This window comes from Salmo trutta, chromosome 17 (assembly GCF_901001165.1).
Source record: "Salmo trutta chromosome 17, fSalTru1.1, whole genome shotgun sequence".
Taxonomy (NCBI): Eukaryota; Metazoa; Chordata; class Actinopteri; order Salmoniformes; family Salmonidae; genus Salmo; species Salmo trutta.
In genome coordinates this window covers 52,591,081-52,618,328 of record NC_042973.1, presented here as the reverse complement: position 1 = coordinate 52,618,328, position 27,248 = coordinate 52,591,081, and the positions used below count along the sequence as shown (strand labels likewise).

Genomic DNA, 27,248 nt, shown 5'->3' with positions numbered 1-27,248 from the left:
GTTTATTTGCAGCAATTCGACCATGAAGGCCTGATTCACTAGGTATCCTCTGAACAGTTGATCTTAAGATGTGTCTGTTACTTGAACTCTATGAAGCATTTATTTGGGCTGCAATTTCTGAGGCTGGTAACTCTAATGAACGTATCGTTCCTTTCCTGTGGCGGTCCTCATGAGATCCAGTTTCATTACAGCGCTTGATGGTTTTTGCGACTGCACTTGAAGAAACTTTCTGCATTGACTGACCTTTAAGTAATGGACTGTCATTTCTCTTTGCTTAGTTGAGCTGTTCTTGCCATAATAGGGACTTGGTCTTTTACCAAATAGGGCTATCTTCTGTATACCAGCCCTACCTTGTCACAACACAACTGATTGGCTCAAACGCATTAAGAAAGAAATTCCACAAATGAACTTTTAAGAAGGCACACCTGTTAATTGAAATGCATTCCAGGTGACTACTTCCTGAAGCTGGTTGAGCAAATGCCTAAAGTGCGAAGCTGTCAAAGGCAAAGAGTGGCTACTTTGAAGAATCCTAAATTCAAAATATATATATATATTTTTTTTAACACTTTGGTTTCTACATGATTCCATAGGTGTTATTTCATAGTTTTGATGTCTTCACTATAATTCTACATGTGGAAAATAGTAAAAATAAAAACCCTTGAATGAGAAGGTGTCCCCAAACTTTTGACTGGTACTATATATATAATTTTTTTATTGTATTTATTTATACTCCAGACATTTCTCTACCTAATATTTCTTCATTCCATTAATTTACTTTTTAGATGTGTATTGTTAAATATTACTGCACTGTTGGCGCTAGGAACACAAGCATTATGCTACACTCGCAATAACATCTGCGCCGAATACATTTGTATATTTTTTCAAGCATTCTGGTACCTATCACGCTCACTTTTTGTTCTGGCACCTCCCGATTTACAAATGAAGCACTGCCCTGGGCACATGTAGGCTACATTCAACACCAAGGCACATAGGCCGATTTCTCAGAAATGCACACATTCAGGTTACAGACTAGGCCTAAGATCGCTAGACTTAGCAAGTGCAACAATATTAGCAGGCTACTTATTGGTTTCATAACAATGGCCTAAACGGATATGGAACTAGGCTACAACTGAAGTAGTCATCAAAAAAAGGTCACCCCATCATTGAAAAATGTGATTGATTATATAATACATTTGATTGACCATTGTAATGTCATTTTATTTTGAAATGACTTGACAATTGTTTTAGCAACTACATTTACATGTCAAAAAGCTGAAATTCTTGTAATAAGCAGCTTTTGTCCATGATAGCCTTTTCTTCACATATTTCTATATACATATTTACACATACATACATGATACTTTGAGTTCCAAGTTAGACAAGAGTTGACTCATGATACAAGCCTTTTCCTTCGGATTAGCAAACAAATAGCATAAAGGTTATAACCTTAACTGATCACATCATGGCAAACCAACTCACATTGACAAAAAGTTTCTCCAAAAAAAAACATTTGAAAATAATACAAGTGCATGTTGAAACCAGATGAGGCGGGCTCTCGAAAAAGTAAAAACAGCTCCTCTGTCCGTTCATCAAAATACAAATAAGATCAGAAGCACAAAATGAAGGCATATAAAGAACAGATGTAGGATCTTAATTTGAGCCAGTTTGCAACAACAGGAAAATAATCCGGCAGAAACAGGAAATGTGAACTCAAATTTTGTGTAGGGGTTGATAGAAAATGCTGTTAAGGCAAATCAAGTCTGACATTTTAAAGTGGAAAGTACAAACTTCAGAAGCCTTTTTAAACCCTGAATACACAAGTTTGCATTTCCTGTTGTGTAGGAAAATTCTCAGCAACAGAATGTATCAAATTAACATCCTACATATGTAATGTACTGTACATTACTAAAGAGCACAATTTACAAAGCTTGATTGACTCAAAGTTCATTTGTTGAAGCTGAGGATAACAGTAGGCGTGGTGGCTGTATGTGTGTGTGGACTACACAGTCTTCCTTCTTGAGCTATAATCAGGTTGTCAAAGAAGAGGATTGTTTCAGCATTGAAGGTCATCTGATTCCATTGAGAAAACCTTCAGTTTCTGTTGAGGGAGGTGGACACACAGCAATGCAGCCAACCTGGGTCGTGTTCAGTAGGTACGAAACGGAAAGAAAATCGTCCAAAATGGACTGAAAAAAATACATGGAGGCACTATCTGAACTTCCCACAGATGTTTTTTTATTTTTTGCTAATGGTGTGCCCTAATGAACACAACCCTGCATTTTTACCTTGGAAGTTCCCCTACAGCCCTACAGGTGATGTTGCCATGGTGACCAGGCGATGCGTCTGGCTGCTGTGGCAACCAGGTTGGAGTGGGTCAGGTCAAAAGGTCAGACTCCAGTGGCCACCTGGCTGTTGTAGTCGGTGGACTCCATCTTGAGGATGTAAGGGATGATGCTGTCTATCTGCACGTTGCCGATGAGGCCAGCGAAGAACAGCTCCTCTGTCACCGCTGCACTCATCAGCCGCAGGGCTGGGAGACGCAGCAGCAGCTTGGATATCCTGACGGGGAGAGACATTTTAGAATGTTATGGATCTTTGCTTTGGCAATAATATTCATGTGAATGTCATGCCAATAAATCATTTATAATTGAAGACAGGAAAGCATTAGAATGTGACAATTTAATTGGAGGGAGGCAAAGACAGTGGGAGAGAAACAGAATTGGAAGATGAATGAGAGAGGAAAAGATGTTATAGTTGGATTTAGTGGTAGAATGTAGCGAGTTACTGACCGATAGGAGTCTTCTGGGTAGGTCCTGGTAACATAGTCCTGTAGCTCCATGTAAGCCTTCTCCTGGAACCGCTCGATCTGTAAGGTGTTGTCAATGCCTGGGTGGTCTATAGCATGCACACACACACACAGAGAACAAGTTCATTAAACTAAAGGAAAGGTACCGCATCAGAGACAATCGGGTAAATCACCATGGTATCAAACAACCGTCACTGACTGTCTACATGTTTCTATTTCACTGCTGTCTTTTATACACTGAACAAAAATATAATAACGCATGTAAAGTGTTGGTCCTATGTTTCTTGAACTGAAATAAATGATCCCAGAAATTCTTTATACTCACAAAAAAACATCTCTCAAATGGTGTGCACAAATTTGTTTACATCCCTTTTTTGCCAAGATAATCCATCCACCTGACAGCTGTGGCATATCGGGAAGCTGATTAAACAGTATGATCATTACACAGGTGCACCTTGTGCTGGGAAAATAAAAGGCCAATCTAAAATGTGCAGTTGTGTCACAACACAATTCCACAGATGTCTCAAGCGTCGAGGGAGCATGCAATTGGCATGCTGACTGCAAGAACGTCCACCAGAGCTGTTGCCATAGAATTGAATGTTAATTTCTCTAACCATAAGCCGCCTCCAACGTTGTTTTAGAGAATTTGGCAGTACGGCCAACCAGCCTCACAACTGCAGACCACGTGTATGGTGTCATGTGGGTGAGCGGTTTGCTGATGTCAACATAGTGGCATTGGGGTTATGGTATAAACAGGCATAAACTACAGACAATGAACACAATTGCATTTTAAATCGATGGCAATTTGAATGCACAGAAATACCGTGATGAGATCCTGAAGCCCAATGTAAGGCACATTTCTTTTAAGGTATAGGTAACGGGATGCACATTTTTATTCCCAGTCATGTGAAATCCATAGATAACAGCCTAATTAATTATTTAAATTGACTGATTTAAATTGAGCATATGAACTCCGTAAAATCATTGAAATTGTTGCGTTTATATTTTTGTTCAGTATAGTTCTTGGCAAAGACACAGAACAAGTAGATTATGCAAAAGGAAAGGGTGCAACTCCGCATTTATAATAACTCTCCCTTTTATGTACACAGCAAATCCATGGGAGTCATGTTCCAGTGTACTTCCTTTTGTTTAAATAGTTTGCTGAGGATCTGGGAACTGCTGTCTGAAGGGCAGCACCTAACTACACTAAGAAGGGGCGAGCAACAATTCGCCATGTTACTGCATGGGACAGATTCTCCAATGAACAAGCTTTATAGTAAAAAAAAAATACATTTTTAAAATTCAAAATAAATAATTATATATTAGGACACATAATCTGTGTCCAGGAGGTTGGCCCAATGAGTGTAATCATGTGACAACAGTTTCTCATGTACGCTACATTGCTAAAAGTATGTAGATTCCTGCTCGTCGAACATCTCATTCCAAAATCCTGGGCATTAATTTGGAGTTGGCCCCCCCTTTGCTGCTATAATAGCCTCCACTCTTCTGGGAAGGCTATACAATAGATGTTGGAACATTGCTGAGAGACTTCCTTCCATTCAGCCACAAGAGCATCAGTGAGGTTGGGCACTTAGTTGGGCGATTAGGCCTGGCTTGCATTCCAATTCATCCCAAAGGTGTTAGATGAGGTTGAGGTCAGGGCTCTGTGCAGGCAAGTCAAGTTTTTCCACACCGATCTCAACAAACCATTTCTGAATGGACCTCGCTTTGCGCACAGGGGCATTGTCATGTCGATACAGGAAGCACAGAATCGTCTAGAATGTCATTGTATGCTGTAGCGTTAAGATACCTCTTCACTGGAACAAAGGGGCCTAGCTCGAACTATTAAAAACAGCCCCAGGCCATTATTCCTCCTCCACCAAACCTTACAGTTGGCACTATGCAGTAGGGCAGGTAGCGTTCTCCTGGCATCTGCCAGACCCAGATTTGTTCGTCGGACTGCCAAATGGTGAAGCAAGATTCATCACTCCTGAGAATGCGTCTCCACTGCTCTAGAGTCCAATGGCAGCAAGCTTTACGCCACTCCAGCAGACGCTTGGTATTGCGCATGGTGATCTTGGGCTTGTGCGGCTGCTTGGCTATGTAAACCCATTTCATGAAGCTCCTGACTAACAGTTCTTGTGCTGACGTTGCATCCAGAGGCAGTTTGGAACTCGGCAGTGAGTGATTTTTATGCGCTATGCGCTTCAGCACTCAGTGTTCCCGTTCTTCTCGGCTGTGCCGTTGTTGCTCCTAGACATTTCCACTTCACAATAACAGCACTTACAGTTGACCAGGGCAGCTCTAGCAGGCCAGAAATGTAACTAACTGACTTGTTGGAAAGGTTGCATCCTATGACGGTGCCATGTTGAAAGTCACTGAGCTCTTCAGTACGGGCCATTCTACTGCCAATGTTTGTCTACGGAGATTGCATGGCTGTGTGCTCGATTTTATACACCTGTCAGCAACGCGTGTGGCTGAAATGGCCAAATCCACTAATTTGAAAGGGGTATCCATATACTTTTGGCCATATAGTGTATCAGCACTTCACAATCTAATTTCAAAACTAACACATACGGACTTTAGAGAGTCTTATCTTTTCCCCCTCTCTCCATGGATGCTTTGCACTGTCTGGAATGTGACCAATTACTCCTTGCAACACTGAGTTACATTATGCATCATTCCATGATATATACTGCTCAAAAAAATAAAGGGAACACTAAAATAACACATCCTAGATCTGAATGAAATAATCTTATTAAATATTTTTTTCTTTACATAGTTGAATGTGCTGACAACAAAATCACACAAAAATAATCAATGGAAATCCAATTTATCAACCCATGGAGGTCTGGATTTGGAGTCGCACTCAAAATTAAAGTGGAAAACCACACTACAGGCTGATCCAACTTTGATGTAATGTCCTTAAAACAAGTCAAAATGAGGCTCAGTAGTGTGTGTGGCCTCCACGTGCCTGTATGACCTCCCTACAACGCCTGGGCATGCTCCTGATGAGGTGGCGGATGGTCTCCTGAGGGATCTCCTCCCAGACCTGGACTAAAGCATCCGCCAACTCCTGGACAGTCTGTGGTGCAACGTGGCATTGGTGGATGGAGCGAGACATGATGTCCCAGATGTGCTCAAATGGATTCAGGTCTGGGGAACGGGCGGGCCAGTCCATAGCATCAATGCCTTCCTCTTGCAGGAACTGCTGACACACTCCAGCCACATGAGGTCTAGCATTGTCTTGCATTAGGAGGAACCCAGGGCCAACCGCACCAGTATATGGTCTCACAAGGGGTCTGAGGATCATATCTCGGTACCTAATGGCAGTCAGGCTACCTCTGGCGAGCACATGGAGGGCTGTGCGGCCCCCCAAAGAAATGCCACCCCACACCCTGACTGACCCACCACCAAACCGGTCATGCTGGAGGATGTTGCAGGCAGCAGAACGTTCTCCACGGCGTCTCCAGAATCTGTCACGTCTGTCACATGTGCTCAGTGTGAACCTGCTTTCATCTGTGAAGAGCACAGGGCGCCAGTGGCGAATTTGCCAATCTTGGTGTTCTCTGGCAAATGCCAAACGTCCTGCACGGTGTTGGGCTGTAAGCACAACCCCCACCACCCTCATGGAGTCTGTTTCTGACCGTTTGAGCAGACACATGCACATTTGTGGCCTGCTGGAGGTCATTTTGCAGGGCTCTGGCAGTGCTCCTCCTTGCACAAAGGCGGAGGTAGCGGTCCTGCTGCTGGGTTGTTGCCCTTCTACGGCCTCCTCCACGTCTCCTGATGTACTGGCCTGTCTCCTGGTAGCACCTCCATGCTCTGGGCACTACGCTGACAGACACAGCAAACCTTCTTGCCACAGCTCGCATTGATGTGCCATCCTGGATGAGCTGCACTACCTGAGCCACTTGTGTGGGTTGTAGACTCCGTCTCATGCTACCACTAGAGTGAAAGCACCACCAGCATTCAAAAGTGACCAAAACGTCAGCCAGGAAGCATAGGAACTGAGAAGTGGTCTGTGGTCCACCTGCAGAACCACTCCTTTATTGGGGGTGTCTTGCTAATTGCCTTTAATTTCCACCTGTTGTCTATTCCATTTGCACAACAGCATGTGACATTTATTGTCAATCAGTGTTGCTTCCTAAGCGGACAGTTTGATTTCACAGAAGTGTGATTGACTTGGAGTTACATTGTGTTGTTTAAGTGTTCCCTTTATTTTTTTGAGCAGTGTATAATGAAATTCCGTATTCTCCTTCCCCTCCCTCTTTATCCCTCTCTCCAGCCACCACTCACCAGGGCTAAAGAGGACGATGGCTTTGAGGTAGGCGTATTCATACGAGTCAGGGGACAGTTTGGCCATGCTGTTACAGAACTCCTGCATTCTCCAGATGTGTTCCATCACCAGCTTCACTCGCTCTGGGGACAGCTTCTCTATAGGGGGAACGTAAATCATTTATAATACTATAAACGCCCCCATGTATTCCCACAACAAAAACCCTACTGTGGCTCTGACTCAGCAGATGCTTCTCTGCAGGGGGGAACAGGGAATGAACACAAGAGGAAGACTGGAGAAGGACACTGGGGCTCTTTGTCTAAAATCCTTCATCTCCTTCATATGCACTGAGTTTTCAAAAACAATGACCAGGTGAAAGCTAGCCTAATGATGAGCTTCCCTTCCACCATATTGTTTTTCCCAGTCATGTCTTTTCGAATCAGTCCAGATTATGAAAAAGAGGAGACAATGAGGAGGACAGATTTTTATCAATTGAGATAGATCCTGGAAATATGTTTGCTGCATAAATCACACTCCCAATACTGGAAGGCGCTTTGGATTAAAATCTGCTGGCAATTATTGTAAATATTGTGATAAATATGTATTCATTTTGTACAATCACCTCCTGTACCTTCTTGTAGGCTGGTTTGCAGGTGGTTGATGATGGCAGCCAGGATGGTGGCGACATTCATAACGTTGGCGCACTGAGCCAGGCCCAGAGCAAACAGCTCGTTCCAACAAGCCTTCATCAGGTTAATGTCATTATCGAGACCACTATGGGGAAAAGACAGCATTCAAAACGTTGGAGCATCGAGCCAGGCACAGGGCAAACGGTTTGTTCCAACAGGACTTCACCAGGTTAATGTCATTATCACTGGGAAATATAGGATGTATTTAATTTAATTTATTGAAATGCATGCATGGAGAATATATTAATATACACTGCATTTAAATCATAGAGGATAACACACAAATACTTCAATTTTGGTGCTCTGGCCAGCAGGCAGAAAAAGGCTGACTGATACACACGGCAGTTTGCATATACAGTCCCGTCGGAAAGTATTCAGACCCCTTTACTTTTTCCACATTTTGTTACGTCACAGCCTTATTCTAAAATTGATTAACTTGTCCCCCCCCCCCCATCAATCCACACACACACACACACACACACACCCCATAATGACAAAGCAAAAACAAGTTTTTAGAAATTGTTGCTAATTTGAAAACTTAAATATCACATTTACATAACTATTCAGACCCTTTAAATCAGTACTTTGTTGAAGCATCTTTGGCAGTGATTACAGCCTCGAGTCTTCTTGGGCATGACGCTACAAGCTTGGCACACCTGTATTTGGGGAGTTTCTCCCATTCTTCTCTGCAAATCCTCTCAAGCTCTGTCAGGTTGGATGGGGAGCGTTGCTGCACAGCTATTTTCAAGTTTCTCCAGAGATGTTCGATTGAGGTGAAGTCTGGGCTCTAGCTGGGCCATTCAGAGACTTGTACCGAAGTCACTTCTGCGTTGACTTGGCTGTGTCGTTGTCCTGTCGAGGTCCCGAGCGCTCTGGAGCAGGTTTTCATCAATGATTTCTCTGTACTTTGCTCTGTTCATATTTGCCTCGATCCTGACTAGTCTCCCAGTCTTTCCTGCTGAAAAACATCCTCACAGCATGATGCTGCCACCACCATGCTTCCCCGTAGGGATGGTGCCAGGTTTCCTCCAGGCGTGACACTTGGCATTCAGGCCAAAGAGTTCAATCTTGGTTTCATCAGACCAGAGAATCTTGTTTCTCATGGTCTGAGAGTCCTTTAGATGCCTTTTGGCAAACTCCAAATGGGCTGTCATGTGCCTTTTACTGAGGAGTGGCTTCCATCTGGCCACTCTACCATAAAGGCCTGATTGGTAGAGTGCTGCAGAGATGGTTGTCTTTAGGGAAGGTTGTCCCATCTCCACTGAGGAACTCCAGAGCTTGACCATCATGAACACCTGACCATCAGGTTCTTGGTCAACTCCCTGACCAAGGCCCTTCTCCCCCAACTGCTCAGTTCAGCCAGGCGGATAGCTCAAGGAAGAGTCTTGGTGGCTCCAAACATCTTCCATTTAAGAATGATCGAGGCCACTGTGTTCTTGGGGACCTTCAATGCTACAGAAATGTTTTGGTACCCTTATTCAGATCTGTGTCTCGACACAATCCTGTCTCGGAACTCTACGGATAACTCCTTCGACCTCACGGCTTGCTTTTTGCTCTGGCATGCACTGTCAACTGTGGGACCTTATATAGACAGGTGTGTGCCTTTCCAAATCATGTCCAATCAATTGAATTTACCACAGGTGGACTCCAATCAAGTTGTAGAAACATTAAGGATGATCAATGGAAACAGGATGCACCCTGAGCTCAATTTCATAGCAAATGGTCTGAATACTTATGTAAATAAGGCATTTCGTTTTGCAAAGATTTCTAAAAACCTGTTTTCGCTTTGTCATTGTGGGGTATTGTGTGCAGATCCATTTTAGAATAAGGCTGTAATGTAACAAAATGTGAAAAAAGTAAAGGAGTCTGAAGAGAATTAGACACAGAATGAGAGCAGTAGGTAGGTAGCGACTCACCCCAAGGCTTGGAAGGCAGGTATGGAGCGCGCCCAGTGCATGGACAGGAAGAGGAGCCTTGAGGCCGACTCACAGATGTAGTTCACGTTTAGGTACTCAGGCATGGGCAAAGGCATCATCAACTAAAGAGTGAGCAAGAGCGGCATCATGATTGAGAAAGAATGGGCCTAGGCATTAGATTTTCTTTTTGTTGATTGATTAATTATACTTTATTAATCCCTGCAGGGAAATGAAGTTGTCATAGCAAGTGAGTTCAGGGCCTCTTGACTCTTTAAGCACTATGACGTACTGAGAATAAATGTCAATTTTAAGATAACACCTGATTTAAAAATGGATTAAAGTTATGGTCAGCCCCTGGGCCTTTGAGTGGGGTAGCGTCCCAAGTGGCACCCCTTTTCCCCTTTATAGTGGACTACTTTTGAGCATGGCCCCTGGGCCTCACCTTGAAAGGGACATGGCTGTCTGAGAGAAGGGGCCCCTCCAGCTCCACCACAGGGCCCGACTGGTCCCCTGACATCAACTGCAACGTGGCCTCCAGAGAGTCTCCCGCTGAGCCATCACCAGGATTCAAGGCCTTAGCCAGGGTGTCAAACGCTCTGGGGAGGTGGGAGAGCGAGACAACAAAACAAGTCAATCAACAAATTAGTGCTCGAGTCACACTATAGTGCCGACTCAAACCAAACTCTTCTGGCTCTGATATTTTCTCATTGTCCTTTCCAGCACAGTTCCATCAATTATGGTGGATGCGTAAATCAGGCCACCTCAGTACATCTTGGTTTTGGCTCTGTAGTGTAGAAGCCCTTTACAGACACACACACACACGAGAGCTCAAACTAGTACACTTAGTGCCTTCAGAAAGTACTCAAACCGCATGACTTATTCCACATTTTGTTGTGTTACAGCCTGAATTCAAAATGGATTAAAATAGATGTTCTATATCACTCTCTACACACAATATCTCAACGACAAAGTGTAAACATGTTTAGACATTTTTACACATTTATAAAAAATTAAATACAAACATCTAATTTACATAAAGTATTTCTACGTAAGTCAGAGCTTTCGACACCTGGATTATGCAACATTTCCCCATTATTCTTCCAAAAAAATGATTCATGCTCTGTCGAATTGGTTGTTGATCATTGCTAGACAAGCATTTTCAGGTCTTGCCATAGATTTGAACTTAAACCTACCTCGGCTAATCAGGAACATTCACTTTCTTCTTGGTAAGCAACTCCAGTGGAGATTTGGCCTTGTGTTTTAGGTTATTGTCCTGCTGAAAGGTGAATTAATCTTCCAGTGTCTGGGTAAGCAGACAACCAGATTTTCCGCTAGGATAATGCATGTGCTTAGCTCCATTTTGTTTATTTTTAGTCCTGAAAAACTCCCCAGTCCTAAGTGATTACAAGCATAGCCATAACATGATGCAAACACCACTATGCTTGAAAATATGGAGAGTGGTACTCAGTAATGTCTTGTCTTGGATTTGCCCCAAACATAACACTGTATTCAGGACAAAAAGTTAATTGCTTTGCCACATTTTTTGCAGTATTACTTTAGTGCCTTATTGCAAACAGAATGCATGTTTTGGAAACAAAATTATTCTGTACAGGCTTCCTTATTTTCACTCTGTCAATTAAGTTTGTAGTTACTATGTTGATTCATCCTCAGTTTTTTCCTACCACAGCCATTAAATCCTAATTGTTTTACCATTGGCCTCATGGTGGAATCCCTGAGCAGTTTCCTGCCTCTCCGGCAACTGAGTTAGGAAGGACACCTGTATCTTTGTGGTGACTGGGTTTATTGAGACACCATCCAAAGTGCAATTTACCCATCTACCAATAGATGCCCTTCTTCGCGAGGCATTGGAAAACCTCCTTGGTCTTTGTGGTTGAATCTGTTTGAAATTCACTGTTTGACTGAGGCATCCTACAGATATTGTATGAGTGGGGTATAGAGATGAGGTAGTCCTTCAAAAATCATGTTAAACACTATTATTGCACACAAAGTGAGTCCATGCAACTTACTATGCGACTTGTTAAGCACAGTTTTACTCCTGAAGTTATTTATTTAAGCCTGCCATAAGAAAGGGGCTGAATACTTGTCAAGACATTTCAGCTTTTCATTCAATTGTAAAAAATTACATAATTACACTTTGACATTATGGGGTATTGTGTGTAGGCCAGTGACCAATAAATCTCAATGTAATCAATTTTAAATTCAAGCTGTAACACAACAAAATGTGGAAAAAGTCAAGGGGTGTGAATACTTTCTGAAGGCACTGTATTCATCTCTAAAAGTACTTATACGGTCTTTACTTTCTTAGAGGTAAAAATGTCTATTAGTGTTGAGGTTCAGGAAATGATAGAGAAATAGACTGCAGAAAGGAAAACAAGCTTCAAGCTTGACAGACCTTGGGATAGGAAATATCTAACCAGCACGTAACCTAATTAACCCGAGGCAGGAACACAGGAACCACATGGCCCTTGACTGGAAAAAAATTCAATTTGAGCCCCATGATATACAGAAAACACAACCCCTAAGTTCCTTCTGATACACTCAGAACATTTATCAGCTCTAAAATCAGTACTGCTGTTAGTCAACCCAAGCACATTACATTTTACCTATTAAAATTCTTTAAAGATGTTGGGGGAGGGGGGATGCTAAGCTGACATATGGAATTGTTTTAGGATGGTCATAATATGGATCATTTAGCTATTTGATTTGGAATTTTAGGTAGATTTTGGCCTTTACAACTGAAGCCCATAGAAACACATTCATAAATGGCAAAAAGGACAGTCAGAAAATAAATAAGAAACAAGGTTTTGAAGTGTTCGTCTTAAATCTAGGAGATGTAAAAACAAAATAAACAAAAAACATTTTGTATAATTTATTTTATTATACATATTGAACCCCTTTTTTGAGTAGGCACAAAACTACCTTCATACTTCCATTCGTTTTTTAAAAACTGGTACCTTCAGACGAGTCCAGTAACACTTGTGGTGGTTCTAGAGCAAAACAGAGCACCATTGTGTTTGTGAGAATCTCCCCTTTCCACAGTGGGATCCCATTAGTTTATAACCCAAACGGTTCAGACAGTACCAAACAAAAGTTGGCACATCAACGGTACCGACTTCGGACGAGTCTCCTCGTAGAGCAAAACGGAGAACACCATCGTGTTCGTGAGTCTCCCCCGTAGGGCAAACCATACGGACACTGCAGACATTTACGTGAGAAGACCGATTTTAGGGATGTATCATGGTCTGACAAACACCACTCCAGCTCTGCCAACTTTCACCGCAGATGCGGAAGTGCGACACTGGCGGATACGATAGATTTGAGATGCAGCCAATTCAAAAAAACATCTCTAACTTAAACTGACAGATTGTTTTTTTTTGTTGTTATGTAACTTCGATTTAAATCGACTCCAGGGGGTTAAAAATAGATACAATCTGGGATCTGAGAATTCGTTCAATGGTGAAATACATTTTGTCTAGCTACAAAAAGTATTAAACTATCATGTGGGTATTATGGACTGTCAGTCTAAGTATGTAGAGAACTGTCTATGGATTTCAGAGGGGCTGTACGTCCCTAGCCCTATCCCTCAAATGTATACCAAAACAAGTGGCAGGGATGGCATTCTGCATAAAACAAATTCCAGAAAGTAGCTTTAAAATCCTGTATAAGAAATCTCCTCACCGCGTAATGTCACTGGCGGTCTGTTCGTCTCCTTGGAGATCCGTCATTGAGCCGTCTCCGTTGCTAAGGGTGTCATCCACACCCATTAGGTCATTGACGTCTGTAATGTCGTTCATCTCCCGGGCCTTGTTCAGGTGAGCCAGTGATGTCACCACGTTGGCCAGCGTGCTCAGGTCACCCTGACATGGGTCATTCTATGGAGAGGCACAAGGGAGAATCATCACCACTATTAATAATGGAAACCTCTACTTTTGGAGTCCCAATCGTTTCCCCATTTTAAATATTTGTGAATAGATACATTTCCTTCCTTAGATAAAAGCATTGCCTGAAACTTTAACAGGATGCTCAAATCGATTCAATCAGACCTCATCACAGACTAACATCCCAGTTGCTTTAAGCGGCAGAATATCTATTGTAAAAATGAATATATTTCCAAGGCTGAATTTCTGTAGTTCAATGCTTTGTTTCCTTTCTGGCTATCGGGAACAAATCCAGTGCAGTTTCAATAAAACTGCAGTTTCCCGGATAAAATTAACAATTAAAGAGGGAAAGACGTAGGAAGACTACCCATACCGAACTTTAAAATAGCATTTCTATGCACCAGCATTTTGTCCAATCCTAAATTGGTTTGGACATGATTGTTCCAGCCCTCGGCTGAGTACAAATACGGTGTCTCCCATTGCCCTGGAAGAGATGGTCTTCACTTATAGTGTGCCTCCAGAAAGTATTCATACCCCTTGACTTACTCCACATTTTGTTGTGTTACAGCCTGAATTCAAAATGGATTACATAGATATTTTATCTACACACAATACCCCATAATAACAAAGTGAAAATATGTTTTTAAACAGTTTTGCAAATTTATTGAAAATGAAATACAGAAATATCTCAAATCTATTTTACACATTTAGAATTGAAGCTGTAACCCAACAAAATGTGGAATAAGTCAAGGGGTATGAATCATTTCTGAAGGCAATGGGGGTGGGGTGGCTACATACTACATTTAACTTTTTGTCTCTGTGGTATGTATGCTTTGTATGTGTACTTAAAAAATGATTTTAAAAAAACACTCAAAAAGATGACTTTAGCCCACGGGTGGACGTGAGCTAACTATGAAATTAAATGAATGTGTATATTGTGCCCCCCCATGTGTGCTGCAGTTACTAACCGATTCAGGGGATGTCGGGAGCAGGATGGTGTTCTCCAGCTTGGGGAATGGCTGCTGGATGTTGAGGAGCATGCTCGACTCCAGCAAACTAGTTGATCTGCAAACACAAACAACACTTCAATTCTACCTTCTAATCACAGAGAGATCTCGAAGGTTGCGTTTACACAGGCAGCCTAATTCTGATATTTTGCCCAATTAATGGCAAAAGAGCTGATCGGTCAAAAGACCAGTTAGTGGAAAAAGATCAGAATTGGGCTGCCTGTATAAACGCAGCCAAATGGCTATACAGTCATTCCGTTTACCCTAACCATCCTCTTCAATTACACTTATCTGGAAAAAAGGTTGAAAGCTAGCCTATATTGGATGCGTTTAGACAGGCACCCCAAGTCATTTGACCAATCACATCAAATCTGTTCACATCAGATCTTTTTCAGAGCTGATCTGATTAGTCAAAAGACCAATTAATGAAAAAAATATCAGAACTGGGCTGCCTGTCTAAACTCAGCCAATGTTGAGCTTCCACCATATTGTTTTCACCTGTGAAGTATTTTCCAATCAGTGCAGATGAATTGGCGGTCCAATTATAAACGATTGAGACTGCTGAAGCAGTGGTTAGTGTTCTCAGATACTCAAGTGGCCACTCTAACAACAAAAAGAAATGTCTTAAAAAAAAAATGGAGGGTAGTCGGGAGGGCAGATACGCGTGAACAGGAACAACTCCGATATAAAGTGTTTTTTCCCCCGAAGTTGCCGGGTTGTCACGTGTCCTACTTATATCAGTGCAACCTAAGCATTACAGAACTTCTATTTGATCAAATAAGCCACACGTAGCAAATAAGTAATTATATTTTTTGTTAACCAAATTCAACCCTCTTACTAACCTTCATACAAAACTCCCTGCTCGGTGAGTGGAAAAAATAAAAAAGCCATCTGCTGGAGAAGACAGATTTTGGGACCAGTTATCCCTCTCGCTTCGCCTCTTTCTCTCTGAGTGGACTCTATGGACTGATTTCTACATGGGAACACAGGTGTGTCCACTCCAGCCAATCAGTAACATCAATTAATGAATTAGGGCTCACACATACTGGTAACGCATCCCACACAAAGCTTACGGTGGAGAATGTACCCTGTGCCTTTTGAGGCTGTGTTTGCAGGCGTTTGGTGTGACCTCATGCGCCTATATTCCACCACTCCAAACCAACTTCCCCAATGAAATACATAGAGTTGGTTTTATAATTTTATGTTGCGTTGCTCAATGTGATGGGGCCCTTAAGCCAGCTGCAGTACCTGGCTGTCTCCTTGTAGTACCTGGCGGTTTCCTTGTCGGTGACGAAGGTGGGCGTGGCAGCCAGAGGACTACACAGGTTCTTCCTGATGTAGATCTTCTCCGTAGACGCAGCACAATTGATAGACTTCTCTCTGGATACCTCCACCGGCTTCCTCTCACACTGAACGGCTGAGAGAGAGGAAGAGAACAGTTAACTTTAATCCGCCATGCTTATGTGCATTTTGTGATCGACTACATTGCAGTCGGACTACACAGAACCAGTGATTTACAAATCACCTTCCATCCAAAATAACTACTCATTATGGCTGTGTTTACACAGGCAGCTAAATTCAGATCTTTCGTCAAATCATTTGCATATTTGATATTTTCCTAATATGTAAACAGCAAACAACAACAACAAAAAACACATGGAATCTGATCTTTTGATTTACAATTCATACCACCTCCATATGGCTGTGTTTACACAGGCAGCTCAATTCTGATCTTTTGCCCAATTAATTGGCAAAACATCTGATTGGTCAAAATTGGGCTGCCTGTGTAAAAATAGTCTAAAGCTTTGTTCACACTGCAGGCCATAATGCTCAAATAAGTTTTGTTTTTCAAATCAATTTTGGAATACTGACTGTCCAAACAGCAAGTTACAAGTGACCAAATAGGATGTGGGTGTGTTCAGACAGCAGTCATTTGCTGACATGTCTACGCTGGTTGTCATAGCAACAACGGATGTGTGCGCAGTGGTGTAGGCTGATTGGTGGTGGTGCTCGTGCTTCCTATCACTCAGAAGTTATGGATCAAGCTAAGGTGACAACAATGCCAGTCATGGACATTTCCCAGTTGCTTTGAATGTTAAAAATCATAGTGTAAGAACGCTTTTAAAGTTTCAAAGTATAAGATGATCCAACTTTCAAAACGAGTCCTTTTTGGCTAGCCACAGCAGTCAACTAGCTAGCTAGGTAGGCCTAGCTGTTTAGTTTTCTAGCACATTCACTAATTTGTTTGTAAACAATTAACACCCTAGTTAACTACCACATGTTTTTGTCAAAACTGTCAACAGCGTAGCTAGGAAGCAACGAGATATGCCAAATAACAGTCAAATAAATCAGATTTCACTGTTCAGACAAGTCACGTGGCTAGGAATCTGATTTGTATCCGATTTCAAACCACCTACAAATGTGGTTTGAAATGTGGCTTGAAATATCTAATTCCATGTGCTTTTTGGCTGTTCAGACCACAGGAAAAATAACAGATTTTAATCAGATATAGAAAAGAAATGTTTTGAGTCACTTCAAACTGCCAATGTGAACAAGGCTTTAGTAGATCTGAATCCGGATACAAAACCGTTCCTCCATATGCGACCTCTGCCTGAACGCTCAGATCGAAATATAATTGCTCGGAAGGGTCTTTTTTGCACGACATGCCTTTATCACGACAACCATCCCAAAATCTAAAAGTGACAGAAATTTAGCATTGCATCTGTGTGCTACTATGTTGACAGTCAAAAAGAAATATTGGAATATATAAATTAAATGATTCGGGTTCTTAGAGTGGCTGTGTAAACAGCCTTTATGTGATCAATACCTCCACTTTGCTCAAACGGATCCCCTCAAACATACTGACTAGTAAGCAACACAGGGCATTGTGGAACATTGCAGATGCTGACAAACTGACACCATTTCTTAAATTACATGTTAGAGAAGCATGTTTGTTTAACATTATATACCTATGTGAACGTCAGTAAGTGATTGGGGCAGATACTCACAGTCCTGTTTCATTCCCAGGATCATGCAGCGCTGAAGTCTGCAGTACTGGCAGCGGTTCCTGTGGTGCTTGTTGATGACACACTCTCCGGACCCCCTGCATGTATAAACCAGGTTCTTCCTGATGCTGCGCTTGAAGAAACCCTTACAGCCCTCACAGCTCACTGCCCCATAGTGACGACCTGGGCAAGGAGAGGGGGGGACGGGGGTGACGACGACAGGGTCAGTCACACAATGAGAAGAGAGGGTTCAAGAAGGGTCAGACCAGTTCAAGTGCATTTCATTCCTACCTGAGGCCTTGTCTCCACACACCACACAGTACTCCACCACGGGCTTGGAAAGGGCCTGGTCTGACCCTTCCGTCACAAACTGGAAATACAACGCACACAAAAAGCAAAAGAGGCATTCATAACAGATGTCAAAGATACAAAGATCTAGGGGCCTGTTTCCCTCACAGATTAAGCATAGTACTGGACTAAATGGACTGTCAATGCTTGCATATAGAGCGCTGTCTAATATGAATTTGAGAGGGGTTACATTTCCCTAACCCCATCCCTCAGCTGTATACCAAAACAAATGGCGGGCGGCTGTTTTGCTGAAAAACTCAGAGATCGTAGCTTTAATCTGTGCTAGGGGAACCAGAATTTTGTGGATAGCAATATTCTGAATAGAAGGTAGTAAGAGACTAGAATATTGGTGGTGCAGGCCGAGGCCTCTACCTGGATCTGCTGGCCAGCCAGGTCAGGGGAGGCAAACAGCAGCTGGTTGACCCCTGAACCGTCTGGGGCCGCCAGATTCACCTTGCCAGGGGACGAGGCCTCTTGTTTGGCTAGGATTACCTTGCCTGCCGTGGAGTAGTCTGCGTTAGCCAGGATAAACTGCTGCTTCCCACCAGAACCCTGCTCCAATGCAGTGACGATCTGGATCTTCTGGCCCGTGGACTGGTCTGTCACAATCTGGAAGGAAAGGAGAATAATCAAGTCAACTTAAATGAGAATAACAGAAATACTTCAGCCAAATTATGTTGGGTTAGTATACTGTCTGAAGCCAATATGCTCTATTTGGTGTAATCAAATGCTGACGAACAGTATTCTCTTAATAGTGTCCTGTCCCATACCTTTCCACTGGAATCTAACCCTGATGCTGTACGTTCTGCTATTGTCTAACCTTGAAGTCATATGAAGGTACTGGGTCATGCGGATGTTGACTAATAATAGCCTTGACCAATAGTTTAGGGGTAAGGGATAACCTGAGACGTGGAGGTCACGGCCATGTCCCAGGGCAGGAAATGGCCTGTCCGTTACATTACCTGGATACGGTGTCCCATCATGCCACCATCAGCTGACACCAGCTGAATCCTCTGAGTCTGTCCGTCCATGACGCTGATTCTGCTTCCTTCTGCTGCTGCTCACATCAAAGCCCCAGGAGGCACATCAAACTGTGTAGGAAGGAAGGAATGTTTCACAGTTACTGGGTGTGCATTGAAAATCGATGATAAACATATTTGCAGCTGAACAAGTTCTCAGAGATGTGTAGCAAATAGGCTTATTAATATCATAGCAAAACATGAAAGAAAAACTTTTTTTCTCTGAAATAGACACAATATATTTAGTACTAGGCCATGAGGATTGGCCAGTAACAGGTCTATACAATGAGAGGACAAACATAGGCCTACATTCTTACATACCATAATTATGGACGTCAAATGTTCAGGCTGCTGCACAGAGGCTCTAGTTTAGAGCGCCCGGTAAAATATTGTTTGAGAGCATTTTTAAACTCTCTAAATGGTTAAATTAGTGAGAAAAACATGTCATTGTTGCAATGGTTTGTGATTGGGCAACATATACTTTCATCTTAATTGACATGTTGAATTATTTTGCCCAAAAACGTATTTTAGATTGTGCTAATTTCCCTAATGTGGACAGTTTGTGTTACACAAACTTGCATTTTCACCCAATAAAATTTTGTGGAATGACATCCTATTTTACTTCAGATTGGTTAGAATAAAAGTTTAGTCATCAAGATAACGTAAGATCGATACTTAAAAAAATATCAATATCTTTGGTGTTGTACCGTTGATTTTGTCACACGCTGGGGTGCGCAGGACTTACATGCTGACCAAACCGGCCACGTAGCGTACACGAATGTTGCAAAATAAATGTTATTCAATCATTTCATCCAAACTGCTCACGTGCGTAGGACTGTGACGGTCATGAAATTGTCAGCCTGTAATTGTCAAGCTAATAATAACTGCTGGTCTCACGGTGACTTACCTTTAATTAACTAACATGTTAAGCAGCTCTTGGCTTTCACACAAAAGCTACAAGCCACTGATGCAGACCTTTGGAACATCTACATTTTAAAAAGTCTAATAAATCCATGTAATATAGCCTATACCATCACAATAAATCCATGATTTATTTTAGACAGGTCTAAAGAAACATGATATGAAGAAAATGTAGTCCATTTCAGAAGAACAGAATAGCATACTGTGAGTTGCGCTTATGTTAGGCCCTGACCTGGCTATGCCATATGGCTGTGGGCTACAGTAGATACAAATCCCCTTTGTTTGGCTGTAATGCCCCCTAAAAAAATCCATGCCTTTTGCAGTGAAAGTGGCCGTTGTGCCCTTGGGCTGAATATAATAATTATAATTCCCTTCGCCCGGCTGCCAATCACCGTGCTCCGAAGCACCTCTTAGATATCTCAATTTTGATTAGCCAATGCCCGTCACGTGATCGGGTCCTTCTCACAGGCATCTCAGCTCCAAAGTAGGCTACAAGTGAAGACAGACACATCAGGGACGCAACTGCGTGCGTCCTTCTTATCGAATTCCGAGGTGCATATTGAAGATGTTAGAACTGTCCACATTTACTTTGTCAGCCAACATGACGAGTAAGGCTAACGAACAGCAAAAGCAGTAGCCTAGTGGTTAGAGCGTTGGACTTGTAACCGAAAGGTTGCAAGATCGGATCCCCGAGCTGACAAAGGTAAAAATCTGTCATTCTGCCCTGAACAAGGCAGTTAACCCACTGTTCCTAGGCCGTCATTGAAAATAAGAATTTGTTCTAAACGGACTTGCCACGGTTAAATAAAGGTACATTTTAAAAAAAAATCTACTGTCCCCCATAGTACAAAAGTTGACCTACTCTATTGGTCAACTTGTCTTTCTATGCAAGAAATAAATACTCCAAACATAGTCTGGGACAGTTGTGGGATGCGATAGATCCCAAATTAATACAACCACTCGCATCAAAACAACTTTAAAAGCAATGAGGCTAATAAACAGATCAGAACGTTTGGCTTAATGTTGATAAACTATTAGGCCATTTCTTCACATTATAAGAGCAGCAATGCGCACACGGCAGTAGGCTACAAGCGTGAACGTTCCAAAATGCAATCAATTAGCGGGAAAACACTTTTCTTAAAAGTGACCGCAAATGCGATTATGCATGTAATGCTTTATTATAAAGGTGAATTTGTGGTAAAAATGATCTTCCCCAAATTGCATGCCAGTTAGGCTCTACACCGGTTGTAAAGCAAATAAAATGTGCTTAAATTTTAAGAAGTTATTTGGCCACTTTAGTTGTGACACAAACCTTATTAGCATATAGGTCTATGGGCTAGGCTACATGAGGTGTGCGACTATGATTGGGAAAAGTTGTAAAAAAAAAAGGCATGCGCTGTTTCTTGCCTTTCTGCACACACTGGGCATCATTCACAACTGATAGGCTAATATTGTCACCCATCAGACTATTCTTAACTTCAAATCAAACTTTATTTGTCACATGCGCCGAATACAACAACTGTAGACTTTACCGTGAAAAATGCTTACTTACAAGCCCTTAACCAACAGTGCAGTTCAAGAAGAGTATTTATTTAATATTCAAGAAAAATACTTTCCAAGCAGACTAAAATAAAAAGTAATAACAATAACGAGGCTATTCAATAACAATAACGGGGTATTCAATGTAAATTGTCCAGTGGTGATTTAATTTATTGTTCAGCAGTCTTGTGGCTTGGGGGGTAGAAGCTGTTGAGGAGCCTTTTGGTCATAGACTTGGAGCTCCGGTACCGCTTGCTGTGCGGTAGCAGAGAAAACAGTCTATAACTTCGGTGACTGGAATCTCTGACAATTTTATGGGCCCCAGTGATGTGCTGGGCCGTTCGCACTACTCACTGTAGCGCCTTATGGGCAGATGCCGAGCAGTTGCCATACTAGGCGATGATGCAACCGGTCAGGATGCTCTCGATGGTGCAGCTGTAGAACCTTTTGAGGATCTGGGGACCCATGCCAAATCTTTTCAGTCTCTTGAGGGGGAAAAGTTTTTGTCATGCCCTCTTCATGACTGTTTTGTGATGTTTGGACCACGATAGTTCGTTGGTGATGTGGACACCAAGGAACTTTAAACTCTCGACCCGCTGCACTACAGTCCCGTCCTTATTAGTGGATTTTTGGGGGCCTGTTCGGCCCGCCTTTTCCTGTAGTCTACGATCAGCTCCTTTGTCTTGATCACACTGAGGAAGAGGTTGTTGTCCTGGTACCACACTGCCAGTTCTCTGACCTCCTCCCTACAGGCCATCTCATCGTTGTCGGTGATCACTGACACTGTTGTGTCATTAGCAAACTTAATGATGGTGTTGGAGTCGAGTTTGGCCACACAGTCGTGGATGAACAGGGAATACAGGAGGGGACTAAGTACACACCCCTGAGGGGCCCCTGTGTTAAGGATCAGCGTGGCAGAGGTGTTGTTGCCTACTCTTACCACCTGGGGCAGCCCGTCAGGAAGTCCAGGATCCAGTTGCAGAGGGAGGTGTTTAGTCCCAGAGTTCTTAGCTTAGTGATGAGCTTCATGGGCACTATGGTGTTGAACGCTGAGCTGTAATCAATGAACAGCATTCTCACATAGGTGTTCCTTTTGTCCAGGTGAGAAAGGGCAGTGTGGAGTGCGATTGAGACATCTGTGGATCTGTTGGGGCGGTATGCGAATTGGAGTGGGTCTAGGGTGTCCTGGAGAATGGTGTTGATGTGAGCCATGACCAGCCTTTCAAAGCACTTCATGGCTACCAACGTGAGTGCCACGGGGCTAGTAATCATTTAGACAGGTTACCTTAGCTTCCTTGGGCACAGGGACTATGGTGGTCTGCATGAAACATGTAGGTATTACAGACTCGGTCAGGGAGAGGTTGAAAATGTCAGTGAAGACACTTGCCAGTTGGTCCGCGCATGCTTTGAGTACACGTCCTGGTAATCCGTCTGGCCCAGCGGCTTTGTGAATGTTGACCTGTTTAAAGGTTTCGTTCACATCGTCTACCGAGAGCGTTATCACACAGTCATCCAGAACAGCTGGTGCTCTTGTGCATGCTTCAGTGTTGCTTGCCTCGAAGCGAGCATAAAAGGCATTTAGCTCGTCTGGTAGGCTCGCGTCACTGGGCAGCTTGCGTCTGGGCTTCCCTTTGTAGTCCGTAATAGTTTTCAAGCCCTGCCAGATGCAATGAGCATCAGAGCTTGTCTTTACATATACTAAATAATATATGTGTGAAATTAGTTTCAACATTTGCATTGCTTTCAGAGTGATTAGCGGGACAATAGAGTGCTGAGGACCAGGCAGTTAGCAAGTTTGGTAGGCTGCTAATGAGCATCAAAGCTTGAGCATGTGGAATTCGACTGCAGTCATGACTCTTGACCGCTAGTGTGGCGGTAATAGGGTCACTGTAACAGCCCTACACACGTGTCAACAGTCGCCTGAGTAGCCAGTCTCTATAGCCAGGTTCTATTTTAGACGCTTGATGTGCTGCAAGTCCTGCCTCTCCCATCGACTCATTGCTTTTTACAAGCATCCTAATGTCAAATTGAAAGATGGTGATTGAAAGATGAACAAGATCCACACACTCCAGTTGGTGGCAGTAATGCACCTTAAAGTTGGTTGCTAACTTTGGTGCACTGGGATAATGCCCAGTGAACTAGTGCGAAAGATGCTATTGGAGTGCGTACCAAGAGAGACCTGAAGGTTTTCCACCGTGACGGGAGTAAAACAGAGTTGAGTTTGGGGTTATTTTTCTGTATGGATATGTTCCATATGCACAAAAAGCTTATTTCTCTCAAATGTTGTGCACAAATTTGTTTCCGTCACGTTTAGTGAGCATTTCTCATTTGCCAAGATAATCAATCCACCTGAGAGGTGTAGCATTTTGAGAAGCTGATTAAACAGCATTATCATTGCACAGGTGCACCTTGTGCTGGGGAAAATAAAAAGCCACTCTAAAATGTGTAGTTTTGTCACAACACAATGCCACAGATGTCTCAAGTTTTGAGGGACTGTGCAAGTGGCATGCTGACTGCAGGAATGTCCACCAAGAGCTGTTGCCAGAGAATTTAGTATTCATTCCTTTACCATAAGCTGCCTCCAACATCGTTTGAGAATTTGGCAGTATGTCCAACCGGCCTCACAACCGCAGACCATGTGTATGGCATTGTGTGGGAGAGCAGTTTACTGATGCCAACATTTTGAACAGAGTGCCCCATGGTGGGGTTATGGTATGGGTAGGCATAAGCTACAGACAACAAACACAATTGCATTTTATCAATGACAATTTGAATGAACAGAGATACTGTGACGAGATCCTGAGGCCTATTTTTGTTCAATTCATCCGCCTCCATCACCTCATGTTTCAGTATGATAATGTCGCAAGGATCTGTACACAATTCCTGGAAGCTGAAAATGTCCCAGTTCTTCCATGGCCTGCATACCATTGAGCCTGTTTGGTGGTCTGGATCGACGTGTACACCAGTGTGTTCCAGTTCCCGCCAATATCCAGCAACTTCGTACAGCCATTGAAGAGGAGTGGGACAACATTCTACAGGCCACAATCAACAGTCTGATGAACTCTAAGGGAAGAAAATGGGTCGCGCTGCATGAGGAAAATGGTGGTCAGATAGATACTGAGTGATTTTCTGATCCACACCCCTACCTATTTTTTAAAGGTATCTCTGACCAACAGATGCATATCTGTATTCCCAGTCATGTGAAATCCATAGATGAGGGCCTAATGAATTTATTTCAATTGACTGATTTCCTTATATGAACTGTAACTCAGTAAAATCTTAGAAATTGTTGCAGTAAAAATTTTGTTCAGTATAGATAAGCCTCCTAAAGGTCTCCTCTAAACAACCATGTAGATGTTATTCCAAGTTTCCGTGTGGCCTTTGAATAGTGTTAGTTTAAACTGTGCTACACCCCAAACGTTTGCCCCCTGTCCTATTGATTTCAACCTCATATCAATGGATTAATATCGATGAATTAACAAAAGAAGTGTTGCCTACCGCAACACTTAGCCTACCGCGTTGGCGACCCACTTTAATTTAAAAAACGAAATTACAAAATGTAGATGACTGTGTTCTGAAGGTTGTCCTCTAACCAGTTGATGTAGAAAAAATCTCCAGTTTCCGTATGTTTTTTAAAAAGTTGTGGTAGTTTCAACAGCACATATCTATGAGTGATTTATTGCCACTTGTCAAAACTGGGTTTTTGGTGTATGTGCAGTTAATAAGGTGCTCATTTAGAAATAAAACAAATACAAGTAATATTGTTACTATTGTGGCACATGTGTAGATTGATATTCTGAAAACTAAACATGAAATCTGTTTCTGTATATTGGTCATAGATTTGGACACAAACTGCGTTTTGACATTAGGATATTTATCAAAATGTCTTGTCAACTTAAATTTTTTATATATACATTGAACTTTCAACATTCATTTCCAATGGCATTCTACTTAATCCGGTAAAACGAGTCCAAAAACGTGCTGCGATTTATTTATTTTGATCATAACAGAAATCACCAAATCGGGTTTGCCCTGCCAACAACAATAACGAACGTTACATTTGTTAGTGAATATGGGTCAGTTTTACTAGCTAGCAAGCAATATCTTTTTGAAATGCCCGCCCAGGTCCCACTGGCGGTTCTAGACCATTTCAACTGGGGGGGCCAAGCTGGGGCCAGTTGTACTGTTAGAGGGGCCAGTTACATTAGACGTTATTGTTGTCATATCGTTTTCTTCACTGCATTGCAGGTATTAGCAGGCAAAAGACCATGTTCATAATCATTAGTGTTCCGCGTTGCCACCCTCTAATAACGGATGTAAAAAAAGAACGATAGCAAAAATGTGTTATGTAAAAATTATTTCATACTCCACATTTAGGGGGGCCACAAGGGGGTCCAAAATGTTTGTCAAAGGGGAACTGCCCCCCCCCCCCTTGAACCGCCCCTGCCAGGTCCTATGCAGGAAGCTAGCTAGGTCGTTAATTGCTACTAACGTGAGAAAACAGGAGGGTTAGTCAATGTAGTACAGACTAATTTTGTTTTGACTTAACTTCGTGAGAGTAATGACGTTAGGGGTTGATCAACTCGGAATGTGCATGCTAGCTGACTAGCTAACTATGGGGCACACCGTGGTAGAATTGCACGGCCTAGCATGCTTGTTATCTGCAATTGTGGACGTCTTCACCAAGCTGAGAAATATCACACAAAATGTAGTTCGTTAACTAGCCTTACATTAATATCGACGGTTGTAAGTACAACATAAAAACGCTCTGGTCTAGTAGCTAACTATTTAAAATCGATACGGAAGATAAAGGTATTTCTTTTCCTGTAGGTGAAAGGTCAACATTGAAGGGTTAAAGCACGCTAGGGTTCAAGGCCCATACAAAAACGCAGCCAGCGAGTGGCGGGACTTCGCGGTTGACAACAAGGAATAAGAACACACAAATGTAACGTTAGCTAGCAATTGAAAATCAATTCAGAACCGTTTCAACTTGTTGTTGGTCCAATACAAACGAACATTTAGCTAGGTGTCCATATTTAAACATCAGCTCCGGAAAACGAACCAATTTTTTTCGCGCTAGGTAATTTTAGTTAGCATTCTCGTACAGGATTCACATCTAGCCCGCTTGCTAGCATACACGTTTTATCTAATAACTGGCACACGAATATCGATTTGTTTGAGTTAGCTAACTACACTCTGTCGTTTAGTGCCAAATAACACAGAGTATCCGTATGGTTTTGATATCTCATTACTTGCCGGTTTTGGTGCACTCTTGGTCCGGAATCGTTAGCAAAGTCTACGAACTAGCAACGTTAGCTAACGGCAGCTTCCCCTCGGACTGCTGGCTTGGCAAATGTCTTCTTCCATTATGTTATGCATGACGTGTTTTTTCATGGCAGCTTTCGCGCACAATCCAGTTGTCTTACCTGCTCTGCTTGTTGTACGCTGTTGTATAGGTAATAATTTAATGTTATTTTTCTGTCTTTTGCTCCTGCTCCAGGCAGGGTCAGAGTTCGTGACCTTTTTCCTGAAAACACGTTGTGGTGCTTCTGCGCATTAGCTCAAACACCCGGGCATCGCGAGTCGGAAGGCGTGCAAAATGTAGCCTATTCTCTTGAATATCACAACTGAAGGCTTTTAAAACAAAGTTGTGGCTTTTCCGTGATCCGCATGACTTTTTGTTTTGAGTCCTGGTGTATCCTCAGTTCAACCATGTCATTCGAGTTTTGCAATTAATGACAATGTAGCTAATGCCGTAGTGTGTCCACTGTCACCCGCTGTTACACAATTTCTTGTGATATTATTTCATCCCCTGCTGTT

The 27,248-nt window shown here is 42.5% G+C and overlaps 1 protein-coding gene across 8 annotated transcripts; it reads right to left on the bottom strand.

The window, feature by feature from the left end:
• Positions 1 to 1,190: 1,190 nt before the first annotated feature.
• On the bottom strand, positions 1,191 to 27,248 carry LOC115152399 (nuclear receptor subfamily 2 group C member 1-A). 8 transcript variants are annotated; one of them, XM_029697242.1, is made up of 14 exons: positions 26,855 to 27,248; positions 18,912 to 19,040; positions 18,322 to 18,558; positions 17,893 to 17,971; positions 17,605 to 17,784; positions 15,866 to 16,013; positions 14,558 to 14,654; positions 13,390 to 13,583; positions 10,133 to 10,286; positions 9,691 to 9,812; positions 7,708 to 7,859; positions 7,106 to 7,243; positions 2,790 to 2,895; positions 1,191 to 2,559 (listed from the first exon to the last, which is right to left on the bottom strand). In XM_029697242.1, the coding sequence occupies exons 2-14, from the start codon at positions 18,978 to 18,980 to the stop codon at positions 2,388 to 2,390; spliced, it is 1,848 nt and encodes a 615-aa protein (XP_029553102.1). In that variant the 5' UTR covers positions 18,981 to 19,040; positions 26,855 to 27,248; the 3' UTR covers positions 1,191 to 2,387. The 8 variants fall into 8 exon arrangements, with proteins under 8 accessions (XP_029553102.1, XP_029553099.1, XP_029553103.1 ...); XM_029697239.1 differs by having other exon boundaries at positions 15,845 to 16,013; positions 26,855 to 27,246; XM_029697243.1 differs by having other exon boundaries at positions 7,717 to 7,859; positions 26,855 to 27,244.